At 35.2% G+C, this 24,741-nt stretch overlaps 1 protein-coding gene across 1 annotated transcript in view; it reads right to left on the bottom strand.

Moving 5' to 3' along the window:
* RBMS3 (RNA binding motif single stranded interacting protein 3) overlaps positions 1-24,741 on the bottom strand; it is a 616,946-nt gene that overhangs the window by 20,098 nt on the left and 572,107 nt on the right. Inside the window, exons 7-10 of the mRNA XM_063452213.1 lie at positions 23,558-23,664; positions 12,511-12,557; positions 10,498-10,597; positions 9,319-9,369 (exon numbers count right to left, since the gene is read on the bottom strand). Of these exons, the coding sequence (XP_063308283.1) occupies positions 9,319-9,369; positions 10,498-10,597; positions 12,511-12,557; positions 23,558-23,664 (305 nt within the window). The remainder of the gene's footprint in view (positions 1-9,318; positions 9,370-10,497; positions 10,598-12,510; positions 12,558-23,557; positions 23,665-24,741) is intronic.

Genomic DNA, 24,741 nt, shown 5'->3' with positions numbered 1-24,741 from the left:
ATCTTATGTAGAAAATAGCTGCATGAGTTTGGAATTCATCAAAAATGATGTGGCCAATTCTGAACAAAGCATTCATTTTTAAAATTCCACTTCATTTGACGAAAAGTGAATTCCTCTAAGTTTGTAAGGCAAGAAATGTTGTGACCAACTTTACCAATTTTATAAACACAATTGATTTAAATATACACTCTGCACCACAACTACTTGATAAGCTGTAGCGGCTATGGTGTAGAGCAGGGATAGGCAACCTTCGGCTCTCCAGATGTTGTGGACTACATCCCCCATAATGCTCTTAGAGACATAATGCTGGCAAAGCATCATGGGAGGTGTAGTCCAAAACATCTGGAGAGCCGAAGGTTCCCCACCCCTGGTGAAGAGAGTCTTTGGGTGCATTCTCCTTGTTTCTTGTCAAATCATTATCAGATGATGCTTGTCATTTGCATAATGTGATACAGTATGTATTCCATATTTTTCATTGAGCGTTGGATGGTGAAGTTAGATTGTGAGAGATTGGCCAGATTAGCCAAAGATTATTTACACCATAACTACTAAAATGAGCTGCAGTGGTCATGGTGCCTAGAGTGTCCTATTGCAATTATAATAAGCAAGGCAGGAACTTGTTACAGTTGTGACATGAATTAGAATAATGATGAAACGTTTGCTGAATTCCCATTTATTGTCATCAATAGAAATTCTGCGCTTTGCCTGGTAGGCAGGAGTTAGGCTTCACAGAGTATGCTATTAACAAGGAATTGGCATCCTCCATCTACACCATCTCAAGTAAAATTATGGTAATAGTAAAATTTAGATCTCCTTACATGTGTTATTTCCATCTTTATTTCTAAACGTCCATAAATACAATAACGATAATATGACATGAATCTTTTTTTCCTTATTGAACACTGGATACCAATAATGTATTATCATTAAGTTGTATTCGGTTGTATGGTGATGAGCATGAAAATATAATTTCAGAAATAAAGGCAATGCTCAGCAAGGATTTAAAGAGCTCATATAAAGCCGTTATTGTAAAATGCGTCCTGCCTTTATTTGTTTGCAGTTTAAACAGATGTTTAGTGCTCGGCACTTTACACGCTGATTCATCAGTGTGAGTCTAAAGCTGTTTCAGAAACAGCAGAGGGGGGGAAAAAATGATCCAATATTGACAGTAATATTGCATTTTCAGCTATTAAACGCTATTAAACTCTTGCATGGTTACACTGACTATATATGCAAAAAGACAGCCTTGCTTGTAAGCTGAATACATTATACCAAAAGTAATATGATCAGATTCCTGAAGGATGCCGTAGATTTAACATTGCTTGCACAGGATTTAATTACTTTATTATACTAGAAATTAATTGCAAACTTGTATTTATGGGCTGGGGGAGTGGGGAATCACATGTATTAGCACTGCATTCACATTGATACAACACAATCATTCATTTAGCCATTCATTCACTTATTCTCATATTGAACGCACTGTTTTGTTTATGCCTTTGCATACTATATACATGTCCCTAAGGACTATAGGGATGTAAGTGTTTAGCATTGTCCAACCAAATGCCTCTCACAAAGAAAATAAATAAATTTCAAGTCCGTAGTGTCTCACAGAGATGGGTGGTTTTATTGAAATTCATGGATTTGTATATAAAAAATAATTCAGGCGCTGTATTTAAGTATTAATTGTTATGTCATTTAAAATGGTGGCTTGCTGTATAAAGCTATTGTGGACTAAAAACATTAGTATGGGATCAGGTAACCACTGCATGATGTTGATACACACCGCGATTACGTGTCTGTATCTGTCAATATGTGTGTGTCTGTGTGTCATTGTGTGTCTCTGTGCATCGGTGTATGTGCCTATTTGTATGTGTGTGCATGTATCAGAGTGTATATGTGGGTGCATGTATCAGAGTGTATATAGAAACCATGGAAACACATTTGCGTGATCGTCCATGTCAACATGGCTGCAATGTGAGGTTGATATGGTGATATATTATGGAAAATATATCATGTGGTAAAATATACAATATACATGGGGTAATATATAAATATATACTATTGGGAACTGAGTGCATATGGGATAATGTATATGTGAGAGGATTATAGCGTATGTGGGGAAACAAGTCTATGTTACACATTGATATCAGTGGTAGAAAGAGGATCCAGGCACTCCAAGTATCTTCAATTGTATTTATTTGGATAAGTGAGACACCTCAACGTTTCGACCCCTGACGAACTTTGGCTGCTTGACAAAGACCCTTTCAGGGCTTAAAACGTTGCGGTGTCTTACTTATCCAAATAAATTGTAGCGTTACTTACCTTATCCTAGGGCCGGCCGCGGTCCTCTCTTCAAGCCGCGCGCGGTCCTGCGGCTGCACGAGCCGCGTGCGGCTCATCCGACACTTCTAACAGGAAGGTGGGCAGTGACCGCGAGATGCGGTCACATGTCCCACCTGAATCTAAGAGCGCGCCGCGAGTCTCGGGCGCGCTCTTAAAGAGACAGTGGGAGCCTAAATTGCAAAAAGGCTCCCATTGGCCCCTGTCATGCCACTCACCCCATACACTTACCTTTTGGGGGTGTGGAAGTGACAGGAGCCAATCACATTAGTTTGGAAGCTACTTATACTTACCCTTTTCCCTTAGTTCCTTGCCCTATCGTGGTTTCTGGTTCAGTTCCCTTTAGCGCTTGTTGTGTTCAGTTGTGTTCCTTCGTATTTGACCTTGGCTTTGTATTCTGACTTCATTTTCGCTTTATCCTTGTCTGTTCTGTTTGCCGGCTTGCTGTTTCCTGTGTACCAGACCCCGGCTAGTCCTCGTTTACGCTGTCTCTTCGTGCCCTTGACCTCGGATCGTTTCTGACTCTGTACTTCTCCTATATACGTCGAGTCCGGCCATTCTAAGGTCCGGTAGACGTATCTCTCCTCTGTGCTGTCTTCTGTTTAGCTGGATCCTGCGTGTAGGGGTATATTCTCGTTACATAAATACAATTGAAGATACTTGGAGTGCCTGGATCCTCTTTCTACCACTGATATCTACTCCCTGGGGCTGGGGCTGGGGCTGGCCCTTGGTCCAGTTTAGTACCCGGATCTTCACGTGATTGGAGTGCGGTTAGTTTTTTTCTCTTTTTACAAATTATGTTACACATTGAGACATCTTAGATATCTACAACATTACTTTCTTATATGTAACTTTAATATATATTTTTATTTTATTTTTATTTTTTGTTTCCATTAAATATGTTTCCATTGTGGCATCTGTGCATACTGAAACAAAAAAAGTACATTTAAACATTACTTTCCAGGACATTTCTGTGGGTGTTTTTTTTTTCTGCAAACATCTTGGTAGTTAAGGATTACTTACTGTTACTTGTTTGTTTGTTAATCTATGTAAATTGTTCGAGATATGAGAACTATAACAATAAGAATCGTTAAATAAACATATAGAATAAATCGTGGCATTAGGTTTGATAGGCAGTTAAAAACCTGACTGAATTTCAATATGTGAATAAATTAGGGATATTAAGAATGAGAAGAATGAGAAGATAAATAATTCCTATTTAAAATATAATTTCTTGAAGTTGCCTTTGTCCTATATACATATACCCTTGTACTAGGTTAATGATAAACAGGCTTTTGTAAAGCAAACATACCAGGAATGCCTATATATTACATTAATTAGTTAAAAAAAACATGTGGAGAACTCTGTTGGGTATGGCAATCAAAAGTACACAATATTTTTTTTAAGTCATAGCATTCTTCATTTGTTATACTTCTACTCATGTCCCAACATTAGTTTTAGATATTAACACTGCTTTATTTTAGTATTTACTGAGCTACTATGTTTTTTTGGGGGACTAATTAAAATGCTTGCAGGCATACCGCAACATTGTTGAAGATTTGCATATCATTACCTTCTCCATTAATCATACCCGTGGAGTTAGCAGTCATCTACTGAACAGCAGGAAGGTGTTTGACACAGCCATTTACTTACTTTAAATTAAAAAAAAAAAGGTTTTACAGGGATGCAAAAAATTGTTGTTCACTTAAGTGGAACATTAAAGGCCACCAACTACTAAAAAATTAACATGAATATTCGAAATCAGCCACCCACAGCAAACATAAGCAAGCTAGACAATTTTGTTTATTTTTAAAATCCTATACAAGCTCAGATGTAATAATGTGAAAATGTGTAATTGTGCTTATGGGATCCGTGTAATATCTAAATATAAGAAGTAATATCACATACATATGTAAAAGTTATGAGGCATCCTTGTTTATTTTTATTATTGCAGAAAGCACGTCATGAGAGTGAAAGAATGAAAAAAAAGGAAAACAAATATTATGCTGCATTTTGATATGCTAGTTAATTATTTAATCCAGTTAATACTTACATGTTTTAAGTGTGAGTATATAGACTAGATTGTAAAAAAATATGCTCAATGGAGTGCTCTTTAGACTTTTCTTTTCCAACACGTCTACTCTTATGGTCAGCAGCGGAATATACCAATATGTTTGATGAGAGAATTTCGTACATTGTAGTTGTGATTTTACTATTTTTCTATTTTTTTATAACAATATTTGTAAATAACTATAAACATGAAAGGTTGGAGTTATAATTGTAATTTAATTGGCCAGGTACTTGCTTACACAAGGGAAAAGGTTACATAAAAGTTATACTATTTGGGTCAAAGGAATTGAGGCGGAGCAGATCAAGTGATTGTCCAGTGAAGTCCATCAAGTTCAATACCTAAATTTCAAAAGAAGGTAAAATACCACATTTGAAGCGATTTCCATTTTGCCTCAAATTGGGGAAAAACTCCTTAATGACTCCAAAAAACTGAATGTATGCCTAGTCCACTCGTTTTTTTTCGAATCCTTCTACAGCAAAGTAATATCCAGATCACACTCTATGTTTAAGCCAATGTCTAATGTAAGCTCACTAATTTTCAACTAAATTACCATGTAATTGCACAGAAAACTTTTGTGAGGAACCATATCAAATGCCTTAGCAATATCTAATTAGATCACATCCAGTGCAAAACCATGATCTGTACTCCTAAATTATAGTTTCGAACACTTTAATTTTTAATAAGATATATAGAGATAAAGGTAGCTAGAACGAGAGCTAGACATATTGAGATAAAGGTAGCTAGAACGAGAGCTAGACATATTGAGATAAAGGTAGCTAGAACGGGAGCTAGACATATTGAGATAAAGGTAGCTAGAACGAGAGCTAGACATATTGAGATAAAGGTAGCTAGAACGAGAGCTAGATATATAGAGACAAAGGTAGCTAAAATGAAAGCCATATATATATAGATAAAGGTAGCTAGAACGAGAGCCATATCTATATATATATATATAGTTAAAGGTAGATAGAATGAAAGCTGGATATATAAAGATATAAGTAGTTATAATGAGAGGTAGATAAATAGAGATAAATGTAGGTAGAATGAGAGCTAGATAAATAGAGATAAAGGTAGATAGAATGAAAGCTCGATATATAAAGATAAAAGTAGTTAGAACGAGCGCTAGATAAATAAAGATAAAGGTAGCTAGAACGAGAGCTAGATATATAGAGATAAAGGTAGATAGAGTGAAAGCTAGATAAATAGAGATAAAGGTAGCTAGAACGAGAGCTAGATATATAGAGATAAAGGTAGATAGAATGAAAGCTAGATATATAAAGATAAAAATAGTTAGAATAACCGCTAGATAAATAGAGATAAAGGTAGCTAGAACGAGAGCTAGATATATAGAGATAAAGGTAAATAGAATGAAAGCTCGATATATAAAGATAAAAGTAGTTAGAACGAGCGCTAGATAAATAGAGATAAAGGTAGCTAGAACGATAGTTAGATATAAAGAGATAACGGTAGATAGAGTGACAGCTAGATAAATAGATGGGGACATTTTGTTTACAGAACAAAAGCTAGATATGTAGAGGGAGCAAAAGGTAAGAAGAGATAGATAGATAGATAGATAGATAGATAGATAGACAGAGAGATAGATAGATAGATAGATATATAGATAGATAGATAGATAGATAGATAGATAATCACATTAATGTTAAACACAACCAGGTGGTGACAAAATTCTTGTGTTGGCAAATTACTTTCTAAAGGGAAGATATAAGATGTGTCTCCAATTATTTTTTATAAAACTAAGCACTGAACACATTAATTAACTAGATGTTTATATGCACCCTTGTATAATCAAAATGAATTAACTAGGTTGTACATAAAAGATGTCTAAAAAGAAATTAAGTGAAACAATTAAAAATGTGATGCACGGAAGCAGTTAATTGGTAATATGAAATGTAATGAACAATCATTAAACAGGGCTCTCTGAACCAAAACCTATAGTAATTTTAATTATACAAATTTAAAATACTTTAGAAAACTCCACCTGCATCATTTATGAGTGAAAATTAATAATAATTAAAATAATTAGGTATTTTACCATATAATATATGGTGTATATGTATATATTGTTGTTTTTTTCCCCTAGCAATTTTGTTTTTCTATTTACATTTTGAAGTGGTTTATTCTTAAAACTAAATTAATAATTCCTAATAAATGTAATTAATTTAACACATAACAATCCGTCAGCAGGGCGAGTAATGATAGAAAGAAGGCTGATTGTAAAACGTGTCTGTGAGTGCTTTTGTATTGGAACAGAGGATAATACAGTAATTCTAAATAGATAAAAAAAAAACAAAAAAAACAAGCAAAGGCACCTAATGGGCTAAACCTACTAACTCTATAATTCAATTGAATTGACACCAAAAATTGAATTGCCTTTAAAGTAAAAACAGAAGTACAGAAATGATTATTTATTTCTATATGACCGTTTTTCAGTTTTCAATTAAGCAAAAAAACAAACAAAAAAATAAAATAAATAGATGTCACAAAAAAAACACACTCATATTAAATAAAAAAAAAAAAAAAAAAAAACTATACAGACACCAGATCTGGTCACAATATAAGAGGAAGCTTCACCTTGGTTGTAACCATTGTGGGATTAAAGTTTTCATAGATCTGGAGTTGAAGAGTATAATGGTCCTAATGTTGCATTTTGTATATAGAAAGACAGAGGTAAAACAGGTGTAAAAGCTGACAGTAGACATATGCATATAATAAATATTACATAAAGAGTACTGGCAACCCCCACACAGCCACCGAAGCCCAACATACATTCCTTTTACGAACACATATCACCAGGTTATACTTTCATAGATCACCAATTAAACTTTTAATCACCAAATTTTAGAGTCTATTTACTCTGTTTAACTATAATATGATCAAGATTAGATTTACATCTACCTCTGTTGTAGAACACACATTATATGGTATCTACAAGTACCAGTTTTGAATAACTTTTGATATGGCAGCTACTAAGAACTGCATTCACTATGGTGGTCAGACATCTGTTTGTCTGGCTTAACCTTTGTGGGAAGTGTACTCTACAACATCTTGTGCCAAAAGTCATCATTGTAATTATAAATGCAGATGGGATGAAGTGTGTGATATCTCTGTTGTGTGCAGCTCCTCAGAATGCTGCTATCTTATCAGTCTGAAGCACCCCAGCCGTAGATATACTAAAAATTACTATTACTACTACTACTACTACTTTTGTTGGTTGGCTTAATGGGGATTTTACTTTTCTCATTTTTGTGTTGGCCCTGAAAGGGAATGAAACTTCATCCCCATCAGCACCTATATTAATCCGGCCAGACTATGACAATCAGAATGTACCAAACGTAATGGGTTTAATGTGGTCAACCTAGGAATGTGCTAGATTGAATATTAATGTACTACGTAGATCAGATATCTATAACATTGTTTCCCAACCCAGTCCTCAAGGCACACCTACCAGTCCAGGATTTAAGGATTACCCAGTTTTGTCTAAGGTGTTTTTTGAAAAAAAAAGAAAAAACACCTTAGACAAAACTGGGTAATCCTTAAATCCTGGACTGGTAGGTGTGCCTTGAGGACTGGGTTGGGAAACACTGATCTATAGGATAGATCTCTGTTCTTCAGGCCTCATCTCACACTCATACTCACTCAAAGGAACAGTGATTATGATGCTCTGCATTTAACATCCTGCAGCAACTCCCACATTGCCAAGGCCTCATCTCACACTCATACTCACTCATTGAAACAGCGATTGTAAGGCTCTGCATTTAACATCCGGCAGCAACTCCCACAACGCCAAGACCTCATCTCACACTCATACTCACTCATAGGAACAGCGATTGTGATGCTCTGCATTTAGCATCCTGCAGCAACTCACACAACGCCAAGACCTCATCTCACGCTCATACTCACTCATAGGAACAGTGATTGGGATGCTCTGCATTTAACATCCTGCAGAAACTCCCACAATGCCAAGGCATCATCTCACACTCATACTCACTCATAGGAACAGCGGTTGTGATGCTCTGCATTTTTTTTTTCTCACCACTTCCCACCCACGTTCCCCCTAAATATATAGCAAGCTCCTCCAGCTGCTTGAGATTCTCACTCAATTACCTCTTCATTCCCTTTACAATTTACCAATACTATAGCTGCTTCTCTCTGTCAACTCTTTTAGCCATCACCTCCAAATTTCCCCTGCTACCTTTTGCCTCAAATCCCTATAGTATCCTTTAGATTGTAAGCTCAAGGGCTATCTAGCTAAGCACTTTGTATAAAAGAGCTCCAATGGCTAGTTATCCGCTTACGGGCAGGGCTCTCTTACCTCTTGTATTTGTCTGTGTATATTGTACGTTCTCCACTAATTGTACAGCGCTGCGGAATCTGTTGGCGCTTTATAAATACCAGTAATAAATAAATAAATAATAGTCATGGTCACTACATGCTTCTAAGTAGGCACACTCTCTTCAATTTCCCAATGTTAGCTGCAATATTATTATATATTATTGAAGCTTGATTTAAGTATGTATTTTCTGGGGTTCTCGGAGGCCAATTCTTGGAATCTCTTTTCTCTAGACAGTGGGTATCAGGCGAAGGGGGTAATTAAGACAAATTGTTTCTAAATTTTATATTTAATGTGATCAGCAAAATATTATATTTATGATTAATTTTAATAACCCCTGTTGATTCAGACTCTCCAGTGTTATCTTTTCTAAGACATACTTACCTAGTCTTATTTATTTATTTTAATTAATAAACCTAATTTTATTTTCACATTGTTGTAGCGTCTAGGTTGTCATGGGAACACTAGCCCGTGCCTCACATATGTCTGCTGACGTTCACTTGGCGATAGGGAGCACACACAGAATTTCACAGTGGCATTGTTTTCTACCTACCGTTGGTTGCATAACATATGGCGGGTGAGGCATCCATGATGTGCTCTGGACCTAGTCAATAAAGAAAATGGCATTCAACTTTAAACAGTAAACTGTATATCCTATGGAAACTGTATAAAATGAAAAAGATTACTTATATCTCAGGCATTTATAGGTACAGAATTCTCAGGTGAGCCTCAATCACCCACATTATATGCAAATAAAAGCATGTGAGTGTGTGCATGTATTTCTTTGTGTAAGCCTGGAACGCATGTGTGCATTTCTATGTGTAGAATGTAAATGTATTTGCGTGGCATATCAATACTTATTATTTTAGTGCAGCAACATAGATGCTGTGTTAACAAAAAGTCTATTGGTTTCCATGGTACTTACTCCTCCTAGAGCTCTTTACCCCAGAATAGCAAGTCGTTGCCTTAATAATTTTCCTCCAATATGAGTTATCCACCTCCCTCAATCTCATTAACATAAAATAGGTGTTGTTTTTTTTTTATTTTTATTAGAGATGGATTACTAATTGAAAGTATTTTGGATTATATTTCTGTGCAATTATTTGCAAATTTAATTCATATAAACATTTGAAAATATGTGTATTTTTATTACACTACCAGCACCATTGTTATTTTAACGAATATGCACATAAAGGATACGTTTCATAAAAATTCTTATTTTAAAAATTTCCTTTATTATATCTTTAATATCGTTTTAAAGGGACATTGCTGAGTCGAACTGAGTAGCCCCTCCATCTTAATGCATTACTGCCAAAAGACACTGGAAATGCAAACACATTTAGAAAAACATAAAAAGGTGACTCACCTCTGCAGCGTCTACATGGAACAGGAAGTGTCTGGGATTATTTTAGCCAATCGATGACTGCCTCTTGTTTTTAATCAGAACACTAGCATATTCATAAACCCTTGTTGAGCATGTATAGGTCAGGACTCACTATGATTTCCATTCATGAGGAGGCAGCAATTAAACTACTGTATAATCTAATGAAACCTTAAATAATAGCTGAGGTTACATAACTTAGGAAATAAGGGCAAGAGAGCTCCATGCACCAGAACTCATGGAAGGAACATAGTGAGCTTTCGGTGCTTGGAGTGCCTATTTAAAGTATTGAAACATGTGGAATTACTTTTAATTCAAGAAAAACAGAATACAAGTTTATATTAGACATACCTGATGATAAGTAGATACAGGGGAAGCAGCAATAAAGGGTGTAATAGATGTCTGTGGAATCATACGGTTTGTTGCAATATTGTACGGGGATGAGTAGAATCTGTAATTAATAAATCAGTTTACATATTGTTAAAACCACTTATCAACCTGTAAAACGTAATATTTAAAGTTTAGGTTTTACATCATCTTTTCCCTGCATCAGGTAGGTTTGTAACTTTCTAAATGCTCCCTTTTGTCTTTATTCATAAAGCTGGCCATTATTCTAGGACATAGGAGACCAATACCCAACTCTCCTACCCTTATAATGTTCTTCCCACATCCAGCCATGGTTTTATTCCGTATTCTCGGTGTGGTTTTAGCCTGTAAGCCGATTTGAGCAGGGCATTTGTCACCCGTTGAGCTTGGATGCCTATGTTTGTCTGTCATTTATTCTTTGTGTCTTCTGTTTACCTAGTTTATAGCACTGCTATATAAGTTTGCGTTCCATACACAACATTCTATTTATACATTGAGTAATTGTACTGTTAAGGAACCTGAAATACATTTCTTAATTAACAGTTTAACTTTTTTTGATATACATATTTTTTTTTTTTTTAAAAGCCCACATTTTTGGGAAAATATAAGGCAGAAAAAAAATCTCTTTTATGTCTTGCAATTTAATTATAATTTTTAAAGATGTCAATTCTAATGATTAAGCATGACTTTAATGACAGACACACACATATTACAATACATACAAATGCATGAGTAGATAACATGACTTATATTAAAGAATTTTTAATATTATGTTTAGTTATCCCTATATATTTGTGAGACATGAAAAATAAAATTAAATGTTAGAAATCCATGTCCTTATTATGAACTGAGTGTCTTAGCTCCCTGTCACTTATTGTCTTTCTTAGCTCCCTGTCACTCGTTGTCTTAGTTGTCAAAGTTCTGTCCTTGACACCTGACAGTTAGCATAGAGAAATTATACAGAGATGAAGAATAATTAAACAATGTTTCGATATCTCCTCTTGATTTCTAGTCATTTGCAAGGGGATTGAAGAGGATTATGATTAAATATATATTTAACAGAAAATGTAGCATTTTATGGCAAAAAAAAAGTTTTATTTAATTATATAAATTTCAGAAAAGTGACTTACTCTTTACTGAGCATTATATTTACTTTTCAACATTTAATACTAAAAAAAAATTGACACTATATTTAAAAAGTGCATAAGATAATAAACTTTAACTATTCGACAGTTATATCGATTTGTTACATCTAAATCAATTATCTTATTAAAGATAAAGGCTCAATAAAGACAATCCTAATGCCTTGAGTTGCATAAAGTACTTATAAAGAAGATCATCCAAAGATGAATACATAGTAGAAAATATAATATTTAGTATGAATTTATTAAAGGGACACTGTGGCATTATAAGCATATATTCCTAGCACTATAGCATCTTAGTGCCTAGCTATCTTACGCTCCAAATCAAGTAAGTAATGAGATTTACTTAGTTATCTTGATGAATTCTGCCAATTTAATACTTCACTATAGGACGTATTAAAAACTATCGGGGGGCTAGTGAGCATGCACAGCAAAATGCTGTTCTGCGCTAATCAAATTCTCTCTGTGAGCACCATTTGATTGAGGACTGAGGCTTACTCGGTTTGCACAGGCAAAGTGACCCTAGTGGATGTCAGGAAAACAGCCATCAGAGGTGTATTAACTCTACAATCATAACATTGTCGTATCTACTAAACAGCAATGTTTTAGATTGTGGGGTTTAAACTAAAGTGCTACTGTACTCAGTCCACTTAATTAGAGATGAAGTAGTCTGGGTGCCTTTTGTGGCCTTTAAGGGCTACATTTGTTCCAATACAAAGAATGCATCTGCAAACAGAATACCAAATATTACTTAAACAGTTATGAATTTGATTACAAAATAAGTTATCCAATGGCTATAAACTAGTAAATTAAGTTTGTATTAATAAAATAAAGATAGGAAATACTTTGCACTCACCCATTCTGCATAGCTGCTGTTGGATCATAAGTCAAAGCCATTCCTGTCTGCATTCAAAGGAAAAGATCATAATTTATTGTACATATTAATTATTTTTATTTTATAAACTTAAATCAATGATCCAAGAATAACATGACCTGCGTGTACTTTTACTGTTGACTAGGCAGGATCTGTACAAAACTAATTAGTAAAGGTCTGCTGTTTAAAGTACAAAACAAACAAAAAAAAAAAAAAAAAAACAGACACAAGACAAACTGTACATGTTCCTACATTTATGTGACTTCAACAATCTAATAAGAAATGTTGCTGGGTGCTCTTGGGTGTTCAAGGAGCAACATGAGCTTATTAACCTTTAAATTGTACCCTCATTCACTAAACTGAGGTCTATGGAGGATCTCTCAAAACATTGCCTAAATCCCACAGCCTTCACCTTTGATGGCTGCTGTGATTGGACAAAACGTGACAGCAGAGCTTCATCTTTCGTCAACTTTTATCAACCACTTAAACAAAGTGGTTCCTACTTTTTCTTAAAAAAAAAAAAAAAGAAAAGTTGTGTTGAAATTGTAATCAAATTCCAACACAGACTGAATTAGTATTTCATAAAGATTATATATTCATAAAATAATAAAAAGTAACATAGTCACATTAACATCGATTTTGTAGCAGCCCTACTAGAATACACTGATACTGAATCCTGGAAGAAGGTGTGTTATCCTACCGATACCAATGCTACGATTGCACCCTAACACATTACACGGAATTTTCTTTGCTGTATGCCTATTAATTCTGCATTCTATCATGCAGGGCTTGAAACTATTGTACAGCAGTATATGGTATTCACATGCTCCCAATCTAAAATAATGTAAACATTAAGGATATATTGAGATCTCGCTTGATTTAACCTCTAACAGTCTGCAATTTTCATACGTACCATATAGTCAAGCTAAGTACTCTAATCAATTGAGAGAACTAAACAACAAGGTTACAAAGAAAACAAAAATCTCATCGTCATCCTACTTATTATAGAAAAAAAGGGCCAACGCACTATGTATATGTCTAGTAAACGCAACACAAGCCTGGTTTTCTGATTGTATACTGCTTGACTGGTAACACAAAGACAATTTTACTCCACACTGAAAACCTGCCTTTTTATATTGTTGATCGGATCGTGTTTATTCATGTATTCAAATTGCAATACAAGGTACTATCCTATAAGCCTTTTACAAATTTTACTATAACCTATGATCACATAATAGTTTCTTTCTGTACTGAAAACATAGTCAGTTTAAAACATATGATTGAATTTTGAAGGTTTCACAGCTCTGTAATTTGATTCAAACATAATCTCCAAAATTTTCCCAACATGTTTTCAGTACAAAAGATTAAAACAAAAAAACAACTAAGCAGAATAAGATTCATTTTTTTTGTTCATTTTGAGCTGGATAAAGATTACTTTATGGTGATGGATTTTATTTTAAAAATGGTGTGTCATTTTAAACTTCATTTCCAAACAAATAAACTTTAGTAAGTAACAGAATCTAAGTTGCAGAAGGCAGGCTTTTTTTTTTTCAATATATATAAATCTTTGCACTAAGTTTATGACATGACAATAAGGAAATTAAATTATATTTTGTTTGAGTAATTGTTTACTCTAAAAGTGTGCGCATTGTCTGCTTCTAATTCAATTGCATGTAGATCGTGCCGTCTGTGTCTCATATCAACACTTAGTAAATAAAAAGTAATATATATATATATATATATATATATATATATATAAACACAAAACAAAACAAAAAAAGAGCAGTTTAAACTATTGCAAAATAATACACCTCAAAATATTTTAAGGTTGTATTCAATTTACAGTATTTACATTCTCACTTTGAGGTGTATTGTTTTACAATAGCTTAACCTCCTCCTTTTTTGTTTAGTTTCGTGTTTGTATTGCAGGTGTTTTCGAAGGAGCACCTTTAGAGGTTTTTTCTTTGTATTTTTTTATACAGTCTTTAGTGGTATCTTCTTTTTTGTTCACAGTGAAATGTATAAAACTCAAACAATTAAAATACTTAGAATGCATACTCCCACGATTCTTATTGTTTCATAAAATTTGCTTCAATACAGTTTATATAGAGACAGATAAAATAGTGATTATATTCAGAGGGGACATTAACCCCTTAAGGACCAAACTTCTGGAATAAAAGGGAATCATGACATGTCACACATGTCATGTGTCCTTAAGGGGTTAAATAAATATTGTGTGGTTGATTGTACAGGCAATTTTTTAATGTGTTTTTTTAATGTGAAATTGTCTTTTATTTAAATAAAATTTTTATGTCTATAGCACAACACGATACATAAAATAAATATAAAGCCAAATGCATAAATAAGGATTCATAAAAACAATGTAACAAAGAAGGTCATGTAAAACAAGCATGTCAAACATGGGGCCCACAAAGAGTATCCTTGAGGCCCAGGGCCAGACTGGCCTACCTGGATTTCTGGTAGATCGCCTGCCGTGGGGCAGCTTTGTGCTGTGGCCCTCCTACACACTGTGGCCATTTGCGTGCTCCTGCAACTGGCCTGCGGCCGCAAGAGCACAAAGCATTCTTCCATGCCTGCCACTGGATATGCGCATACAGTGTATGGAGTCATATCCAATGGCTGCGCGGCGCTATTACAGTGTGCAAAGTGGCTAGCTGCATGCAGAGCAGGACAGCCACTCCCTCTTCCATGCTGCTCGCAGTGTTTATGTGACCGTGTTAGCCTTTGAGTTTGACATGCTTGATGTAAAACAAAAATCACATGCAATGCATTAAACAATAAATCACCCAATTGGTGAAATTCATCAGCTTGTTAAACCTTTCTTAATCTATTAGAACTTCTGCCATCATAATAACATGCTACGAATAATCCTTCTCAGTACTATGAAATCCACCAATGAAAAATCTCCCTCAGCAATACATCTAACTATTCCTTTCTAGCTTGCTAGATTGTAAGTTCTTCTGAACAGGGCCTTCTTTACCTCTTGTGCCTGTAAACATACATTTTGTTAGCTAATTACATGTTAATTAAAGTGTATAACTGTAAAGCATTGCACAACATGTTTGTGTTATATAATTGGTAATAATAACATTATTAATAATAGCATTGTTACAAAACTATTCTGAATGCGCATTTCCTTTCCACAAAGATCCATTTCAGTTTCTACTGATGGTTTGTCTTGTTTCCATAGATATCCTCTAAAATTCATGCTTAAATGATCATTCTAAACACCTAAAGCACTTTAGCTTTGTGTCCTAGTTTTCATTTTACAAGAAATTAAGATTTTAATAGAAACTGGAACATTTATAAATTAACATTGTTACACCCCCTTGGCTGTCAATCATGTAACAGATCATGTTACTTCCTGGATGCTTAGCTCAGTGGAACTAAACTCAAGAGGCAGCAATTGCACAGAGAACCTTCCTTTTGGAGATTTCTCATTGTGCTGCATTATGTGCTGCAGAAGAGAGGGAGGGCTTGCACAGACTGCAGGCAAGAGATCTGTACATATTCTAAATAGTGGAGATTTTGTAAAATATATTTTATTTATTATTTTGGGCAGTGGAGTGTACCTTTAAGAGAACACTCCACACACATATAGCACTTGCTTGCTTGAAGTACATCATATGACTGGAGCCTGTTACATCTGTCACATTTATGACAGTTTATAGAAGTGCCAATTTCAATAAAAATTAGATTTTTATGAGTGTTTGTTTCGTTTTATAAATGGCGACATAAACATCTCCCTGGCTGTCAATCTGTATTACAGCAATGGAAAAACTGTAGTTAAGTGTGTGCATGCTTGCAGCACCAGCACAAAGACATCTCAATGATAAGTCTCTGACTGGAGTATTCCCCAACACAGACTGAAAGTCTGCAACAGGGAAAAGGAGAGATCTTATAAAGGATGCAGACAAGTGATCTGCAGCTTTTGCAAGCTGGTTTTAGATAAACGCCGAATTGAAAAAAATATATAAAAACGTGCATGTTTTCACTGGGGCATATCTGCTAAATGTTTTTTATTTATTTTTATTTTTTTTAATGTGAGAGCAATTGAGTGTTCCTTTAAAGGGACACTATAGTCACCAAAATAACTTTAGCTTAATGAAGCAGTTTTAGTGTATAATTAATTGTCATTTAGGAGTTAAATCACTTTTGTTTCTGCTTATGCAGACCTTGCCACACCTCCCCTGACTGTGACTGCATAAAAACAAAATGGTTTCTCAATCAGATGTAACTTACTTTAAAAGTTTTTGACTCCTGCTCTGTAATTTGAACTTTAATCACATACAGGAGGCAATTGCAGTGTATAGCAAGCTACTAACTGAGCGGGGGATAATAAATGATAAATTAAACAGAATTTGCAATAAGGAAGTATAACAATTAAATGACTTTTTACAGGAAGTGTTTAGGAAGGCTGTGTTAGTCACATGCAGGGAGGTGTGACTAGGCTGCATAAACAAAGTGATTTAACTCCTAAATGGTAGAGAATTGAGCAGTGAGACTGCAAAGGTATGATCTATACACCAAAACTGCTTCATTAAGCATTAAGTTGTTTTGGTGACTATAGTGTCTCTTTAACTTAGCTCCTACTATGCTCTTCTTTCCTCTAGAACCGAACTTACCCCTATATCTATAACATTACTGCAATGGCTTCAAATTATGCAGAGCAATGGAGCTTCTTTACTAAACGGAATATTGCAGAAATTGACAAGGCAATTGCAAATTTTAGACAAAAACATACATTTTTATTCTATATTGGTCTAATATCTGAAATCCTATTGTTAATGCTCCACAATTCACAGTCCAGTGCATATACTTGATTTCCTTCAAAATCCTACTTCTTATATTCAAGGTTCCACAATGATTTTACATCTAGAGCATATAATATTATCACATGAATATAGTAAAATCCCAAACTGCATTTGAATCAAGAGCTACTACAAGTGTTTTGAGCTCCGTTAAAGACTGACTGAGCTATTTACTAAAAATGAAGGAACCAAGAACTCAAAGTTTAAATTTCAAATTGTAGGCCAAAATAAATGAACAGATAACATACATGACTGGATTTTTTCTAATTCTGCTTTTTAGCCTAACAGTTAAAGTGATACTGTAGTCACCAGAACCACAAGAGCTTAAAGTAGTTGTTCTGGTGTTTACAGCCTATTCCTGCAAGCTTTTCTATGTAATCACCGCCTTTTCAGAAAAAAAAAACAGTGTTTACACAACTGCTTAGGAACACCTCTAGTGGCAGTCACTCAGACAGACACTAGAAGTGCTTCCTAGTGTTCAGAGTCTCCGCACTCTGCAAAAACTGATAAAGATCCATACAAAAAAAAGCTTGAGTGAGATCAAACCAGCAGTGATACAAGCATTACACTAGAGCTTAAAGTAGAACTGCCACTTCTCTGATAGTGACTGTTCCTCATTCCCACGCCCAAGTAAAACATTTTACGGGTCCTGAGTAGTGTAGCAGAGACAAGTAGACTTCTGTATCCTTGGAGACTTTGACCAATAATGCACATGCATGATTGATTATCTAGAAGGAAAGGCAAGAGGAGCACATGCACACTTAATTTTTTCTTCAAAGATACCATATGCCAGTATGTACCATGAGTATGGCAGGCGTAAGTAAAATAATTTGCATTGTATGCTCTGACAGTGCCAGGGCAGCTAGGCTAGAATTTAAATGAGCAAAACCCATAAAAAAAGCTGTGAAGCATCTCTCTGTATGTTGTTTATAGCAAAATCATGACATTCAGAAAGATTTCGCATTGATTGCTGGATTCTATAACAAGAGATAAACATAACTTTGACAGATTCCTAGCAGTTCTTCCATTGAAATGTACGCCAAGATTACTACCATTATATAAATATCTCTTTTAATTGAATCGTATTCATTTTATTAAATTTAATTGCATTCTATTTTGATTTTGTTCTAACACTTGATTTCGTTAGTATGGATATAAATAGTCAGTGACGTTCCAAAGTCTCTTTGTTTTAGGAATGTTTCTTTAGACAACCAAAAATGACAGCTAAAATACAAAGAGTTTTTTGATTAGATTACTACAAAATTCACGTCTTTATTTATTTATTTATTTTGACCACGGATTTCATCGGAAGAACATAAATCTAAGTCAACATGACAATCTCCACAGTCTTATGATTGCTCCTCTGTCAATAAATCTACAATTGCCAAAACAACCTGCATAGCTGAAATAATAAAAACTAGACTTCAAATGCCAACTAAGGACATTTAAACAATACCAACATTCTACACTAGGTGGCGCATTGTAACCGACTAGTGCTAAAAGAAAAGATTTAAAATTGTTGCCATATCCCTAAAAAAAAAACATTGAAAACATTCCAATGCTATGGTTAATGTTAAGCTGTCTGTCCTTTTAATACATAACCCTTTCAGTCCCTAAAGTTTGCAAATTTGAGATGCTATTTTTTTATTCTGTAAAAATAAGTTATGTTAAAGACTGAATATTACCCTGATGATGTTTAATCATCCATAGTGTATTACAGTTTTCATTTGCAATAGTTTAAATGTAAATATTTCACAATTTAAGTATTAGACGAGAATTCTGTACTAAACATTTTCAAATTTACATACAGCTGTAAAAGATGAATTAAATGTCTTGTTTTAGTGCCACTATCTTCTCACTAACCACTTAGTAATGTTTTTTTTTCTTTTAGTTCATTAATGTCCCTCCATAATAATTGTGTTCTCTGTATAACAGCAGACTTTTTAAATTGTCTATTTGCATTTAAGATCTGTATAACAGATTTATATTTTGTCCTTAAATTCTTGTCTTTTATTTTGTCATTAAGTTATGCAGTCTATGGCTAGTCTGTCTGAGACAGTATAATATGACTAGTGTATGTGTTCCAACCAAAGCTGTGTTTATGGCTAAGTTACAAATTGCAAGGCAGAATGATAGCAATTCAGTGGAAGCCATTAGTGGGATACAGGATTGCTTTGCAAAACAAGATCTGCAGTGACACTTGGCCAATGTTCGTGTTCTGTGAAAGTATAGTATGAAATTATGAAATTCCACTACCTAAGAACGGCAAACAAGTTTTAAATATATATATATATATATATATATATATATATATATATATATATATATATATATAAAGCAAATATATATATATTTATATTTATTTGGGACAGTGAAAAGAATGTGTTCGTTCTTGAAATGCTATTTAGACAGACAAAGAAATAGATATATAGATAAATAAATACATAGATAGTTACATTAGTAAGTTTGTGACATCGTTTCATAATTCGGCTTCGTTTCGATACCTAACTATAAGCTCGGGGTGTCTTTGCCTTAGACTGGATGTATCGCTCGTGGGAGCTCGGGCACCTGCCCTTGGGACCCCCCAACCCAATTTACCCTGTTATTGCCCGTAATCTTATTCTATTGCGTATTTAAGCTCGGGGCAACAGTGACTGGGCATGAGGGATACGAGCTTCCCATGACCTTGGAGCGGTTTTTGGGAATGCCTGTTTATTGTCGCCTGTATAGGCTCCGCTGCACGGGTCCATCAGTTTGCTATGTCTCGGCAGTTGTGCGTACATAGGGACCTATGTCAGGTTAGGCGGTTGGTGTCTGTGTGTTGAAAGGTCAAGGTTACTATGGCATAGTTGAGAAGCGTCATGGTCTGCAGCTGGACTAACGCTGTTCATGTGACTCAAGGTGCTTAAATTGGGTAATTGCGTCCTCACCATACGCTTGTAGGCTCATTGTATATCCCTTACCCTTAGTGCCGTCCCAGAGATGTCCCACCCCTCCCCCACCCAACCACATGGCCGCCATGTCCTGGAAATGTGGGCAAAGCTCCACCCCATAGGTGGGCGGGCCTCAGGCCCTCATCCAGGAAGGTAGTACAGGAATATGTTTCTCTCAGTGGTAGGGTAAGGTGAGTTGAGAGTTTGAAAGAGAGGTGTAAAGAAAGATTTGGGTGAAAAAGGAGCCAGGGCGCCCCTGGGACCCCCCAGGCCCCTACACGTGTCTTTTCACCAGCATCCAACTGCGCGTTGAGTACATACCAGGGTCTTCCCAGCAAGAGACCATTTTTTTAATACTGCAGCTTTAAAAGGCCCAAACCCTCATCCATCCCTCCAACAATAAGGCATTTTTTTTTTTTTTTTTTTAATACTGCAGCTTTAAAAGGTACAAACAGAAATGCAGAATATATTCAACTGGACTTCTTTCATTTTGTCACTAGATTATTATTCTACTATAATGATGCTACCATTGTTACATATAGTTTACTACGGTTTACTATGGTATATGTATACCATATTTGTATGTTCTCTCTGAAGGAAACAGCAGTCATTGTTAACTGGATGCTGAATGGATGCTCATCTGCTGAACTGTGCAATAATCCCTTGTCTGGATGTTAAATGCATCAGTACTGAGTTATAAAACACAATCGCGTGCAGCCTGTCTGCTTGGAAACATAAATGGAAATGTGTGTCTGAATTACAAATGTGCCCAGCACAGACACACTAATCATTTCAAAATGACTGCAGTTGGCAAGGGAGGGGGGCCTTGGCACCAGCCTTAACAACTACAACTGGCCTTACTTTACTAGATTTGTAGCAGTGTGGGAAAAGACGATCTTCCAAATGATCTTTTTATATAATTTATTTTTAAATTAATGGCTTAGATTGAGTTAGAGGAGTCATTACTAAAAGAACAAAACTAAAAGGAGTTTAGTGAATATTTGCAGCCACAGGAGGAAAATAATATCAATGGGGTAACACTGAAAGTATAACAAAGAAGATCCTGACATTTCTCTCAACAACGTTGCTGTCGGGAGGTTCTGCAATCCGTTAGACATTTAGTGGTAAGTGTTTAATTTACAATGTATAGCATTTGTATGTTCATTTATTTTCTAATTCGTGCACTTTTATTGGTTTCTCTCCTAATTCATTTACTTTATTGATTTACAGCTATCTAGGGTCTACTTAAAGCATATAATCGCTGGTCCAAAGGCAATATCAATTTTTATCAACATTCGATTCATGTAAATGTTCTAATTTGCCTTCACTGTACAAAAGATCCTTAAGTGAACCTACCGCCCTTTTTCATGAATACCAGCCAGATTACACATGAATCTCTAGTACTTTGCTGAGATCTCCAGAAGGTCCACAAAGATGAAATAATTTCAAAATGAAAAAGTAGGCAAGATTTATGACATTACTTAATGTGCACCTGCCCGGCAGAAATTATACTTTTTATGAGCACATTACAGAGCAGTCAATGCATTGAGTGAACCATGTTGCTAGCTAATGATTAAATGTTCTAAGCATTGCTAAATATTTATAGAAATATAGTATAATATACATCATACTTTAAGATCACGAAACAGCTAAAATAATAAATATTTAGGAATTTAGGGAAATAGAAACGGAAACAAAAATGGTACCTTACAAATACATTGCTTTTACCAAACAAACAAACAAACAAACAACACAGTGTTTGATATCTATGTATACATTCTATATGTACATAAATATTATTTAAATACAATACATTTGTGATTGCAGCTACTCTAGAAAAAATAAAAGTTTAATAAAAATGCTTAGCTTTTATCCCACTTAGAATAAAGATAGAAGAGCTCCAGATATAAGAAAACCCTATTCTGATGCTCAAAATGGGTTGAGGAGGTAAAAGAGGGCATAACCCAGAGCAAATAGCAGAAATAAACTAAACAAATGAGGGTCAGAGCCTAAAAAAAGGATCCTAACCTCACCAAGTACAAATAATGACTTTAGTAGTAACAGAGAATCAGTAACGTACAAAAAATACCAAGTGCCCCCCAACAAAAATAGTGGGGTGAATTAAATAGTCAAGATCTAGACTACTTAATGCAGTTAAAAAGAATGGGGAGTCACTGGTTAAACTGGGATGTCTACAGCAAGGCTTAGGCCGCTAAGTGGTAATTGCATGTAATAAGCAATGTAATATAATTAAGTATATGCTAACATTAAGTATAATTCTGTGCCTGCTATTTCCATATGTGATAATTGTTTCTCTATTTATAACTGTTTGTAACCCTTGAGGGGGCTGGACATACTATATACACTTTGTTATCTAATTAAGAATTACACTTACTCTCTTAGGAACCTCCTTTTATATATAATTAAACTAGGGTTCTTCGTTATGTACTGTCTTTGTACCCCTCTGTTTATCCATCTTTACTGTTTATAGTGACTAGTGCATCTATTAAAGGGACACTCCAGGCACCCCGACCACTTCTGCCCATTGGAGTGGTCTGGGTGCCAACTTCCACTACCCTTAACCCTGCAACTGTAAATATTGCAGTTTTCATAAACTGCAATATTTACATTGGAGGGTTAACTCCTCCTCTAGTGGCTGTCTACTAGACAGCCACTAGGGGTGCACTACCGGGTTTCTAGCACAGATTTTCTGTGCTATAGAGTCGCTGGACATCCTCACGCTATGTGAGGGCCTCCAGCGTCGCTAAAATCCCCTTTAGGGAAGCATTGAAAGCATTTTTCAATGCTTTCCTATGGGAGGTCTAATGCGCGTGCGCAGAATTGCCGCGCATGCGCATTAGGTTTCGCCGCACAGGCGCAATCGGTCACCCCCGCCAGATGACGTCGGCGGGGGAGGAGCGTGGGCGGACCCTGGACCAGCACCGAGGGACATCGGCGCTGGACTCCGGTAAGTCCCTGAAGGGGTTTATACCCCTTCAGCAACCTGGGATGGTGGGTGGGAGGGAGAGGGGACCTGCAGTGCCAGGAAAACGGTTTGTTTTCCTGGCACTGGAGTGTCCCTTTAATTGTATTGAGGGATTTACATACAAGACTTCTATGGTTGCTTATTATATGCAATGAAGTGATTATTTGCTATAACCTTAGAATGTTCTAATATTGGAGGTAATCTTAGTGAGGTTAGGATCCTTTTTTTTAGGCTCTGACCCTCGTTTTTTGGTTTATTTCTTCATATATTCCACTTACCTCTCCATCTCTTGGCCACGGCCTTCCATTTTGTGTGTACTTGCTCTGATTTTGTCTCTTCTTCTGTCCCCCGTCTGCAAATTTACAAAGTAAAGGCTCTGGTGGGGCTGAAACGACAAGGTACCAACATATCATTATAGCACTTAAAAAGACATGACATGCTCTTCACGTGGGGTCTGTAAAGGGCAAGAGAGGGACAATGCAACTCCTGCATTATAGATCCCTAATAGTGACAGATTATAGATTTGTCCTCCCCATTCAAAATTATTGTGGATAGCCTAGTCTCAACATTCTGATACAGTTGTAATGAAATTCTATGTCTTTTAGTTAGAGTTAATCAGAATTCTTACATTTTAATTAAAGCTCATCGAAAAGTACTAGTGACTTGAAAAGGAGAGATGAGTTGCTAGGTATATTTGATCTTGATGAACAGCAAATATGTGCATATTATTTTCTTTATGTCATTTTATAGTGGATACATGTTTGTGAATAGACAAATAAAATGGAAATTATCTTGATGATAGGTTCCATATTTTGAGAAATCACAAAAATAAAGAATAACATGTAGCAGTTATTTTAAGCTGGTTAGAAAAGACTTTCAGTTAGTAAATGCAGGAACCTTAAATATGAGATATGTATTTTAATTTAGTTTTAGAATATAGATGTGTGTGTGTGAGGGAGAGAGAGAGATAGAAAGAGAGAGAGAGAGAGAGAGAGAGAGAGAGAAAATATCAATATAAAAAATTGGCCAAAACAGGTTCATTTAATACTTTAATAATAAACTGAGAGATTTATTAGTATACATATTATTAGTAATCAGAACATGTATTATAATTTAATATAATAAGTAATCATATAAATTAGATTTTTCATCTATTTTCTGTTAGCTGTTCAGACTGTAACCCCTTAGTGACCAGGCCATTTTTCAATTGTATTACCGTTAAGGACCAGGGCTCTTTTTACATTTCTGCAGTGGTTGTGTTTAGATGTAATTTGCCTCTTACACATTTACTGTACCCATACATATTATATACCATTTTTCTCGCTATTAAATGTTCATTCTAAAGATACCATCATTTTCATCATATCATATAATGTACTAGAATAAAAAAAGTAAAATATGATAAAAAAACAAACAAAAAAAAACACAGCTGGCCATCATGCACCCATGTCCCAGTTGGAAC

The sequence above is a fragment of the Pelobates fuscus genome, chromosome 4, assembly GCF_036172605.1.
Source record: "Pelobates fuscus isolate aPelFus1 chromosome 4, aPelFus1.pri, whole genome shotgun sequence".
NCBI classification, from domain to species: domain Eukaryota; kingdom Metazoa; phylum Chordata; class Amphibia; order Anura; family Pelobatidae; genus Pelobates; species Pelobates fuscus.
Note: the sequence above shows the minus strand (reverse complement) of the source record. Positions and strands in the feature narration are given on the sequence as shown.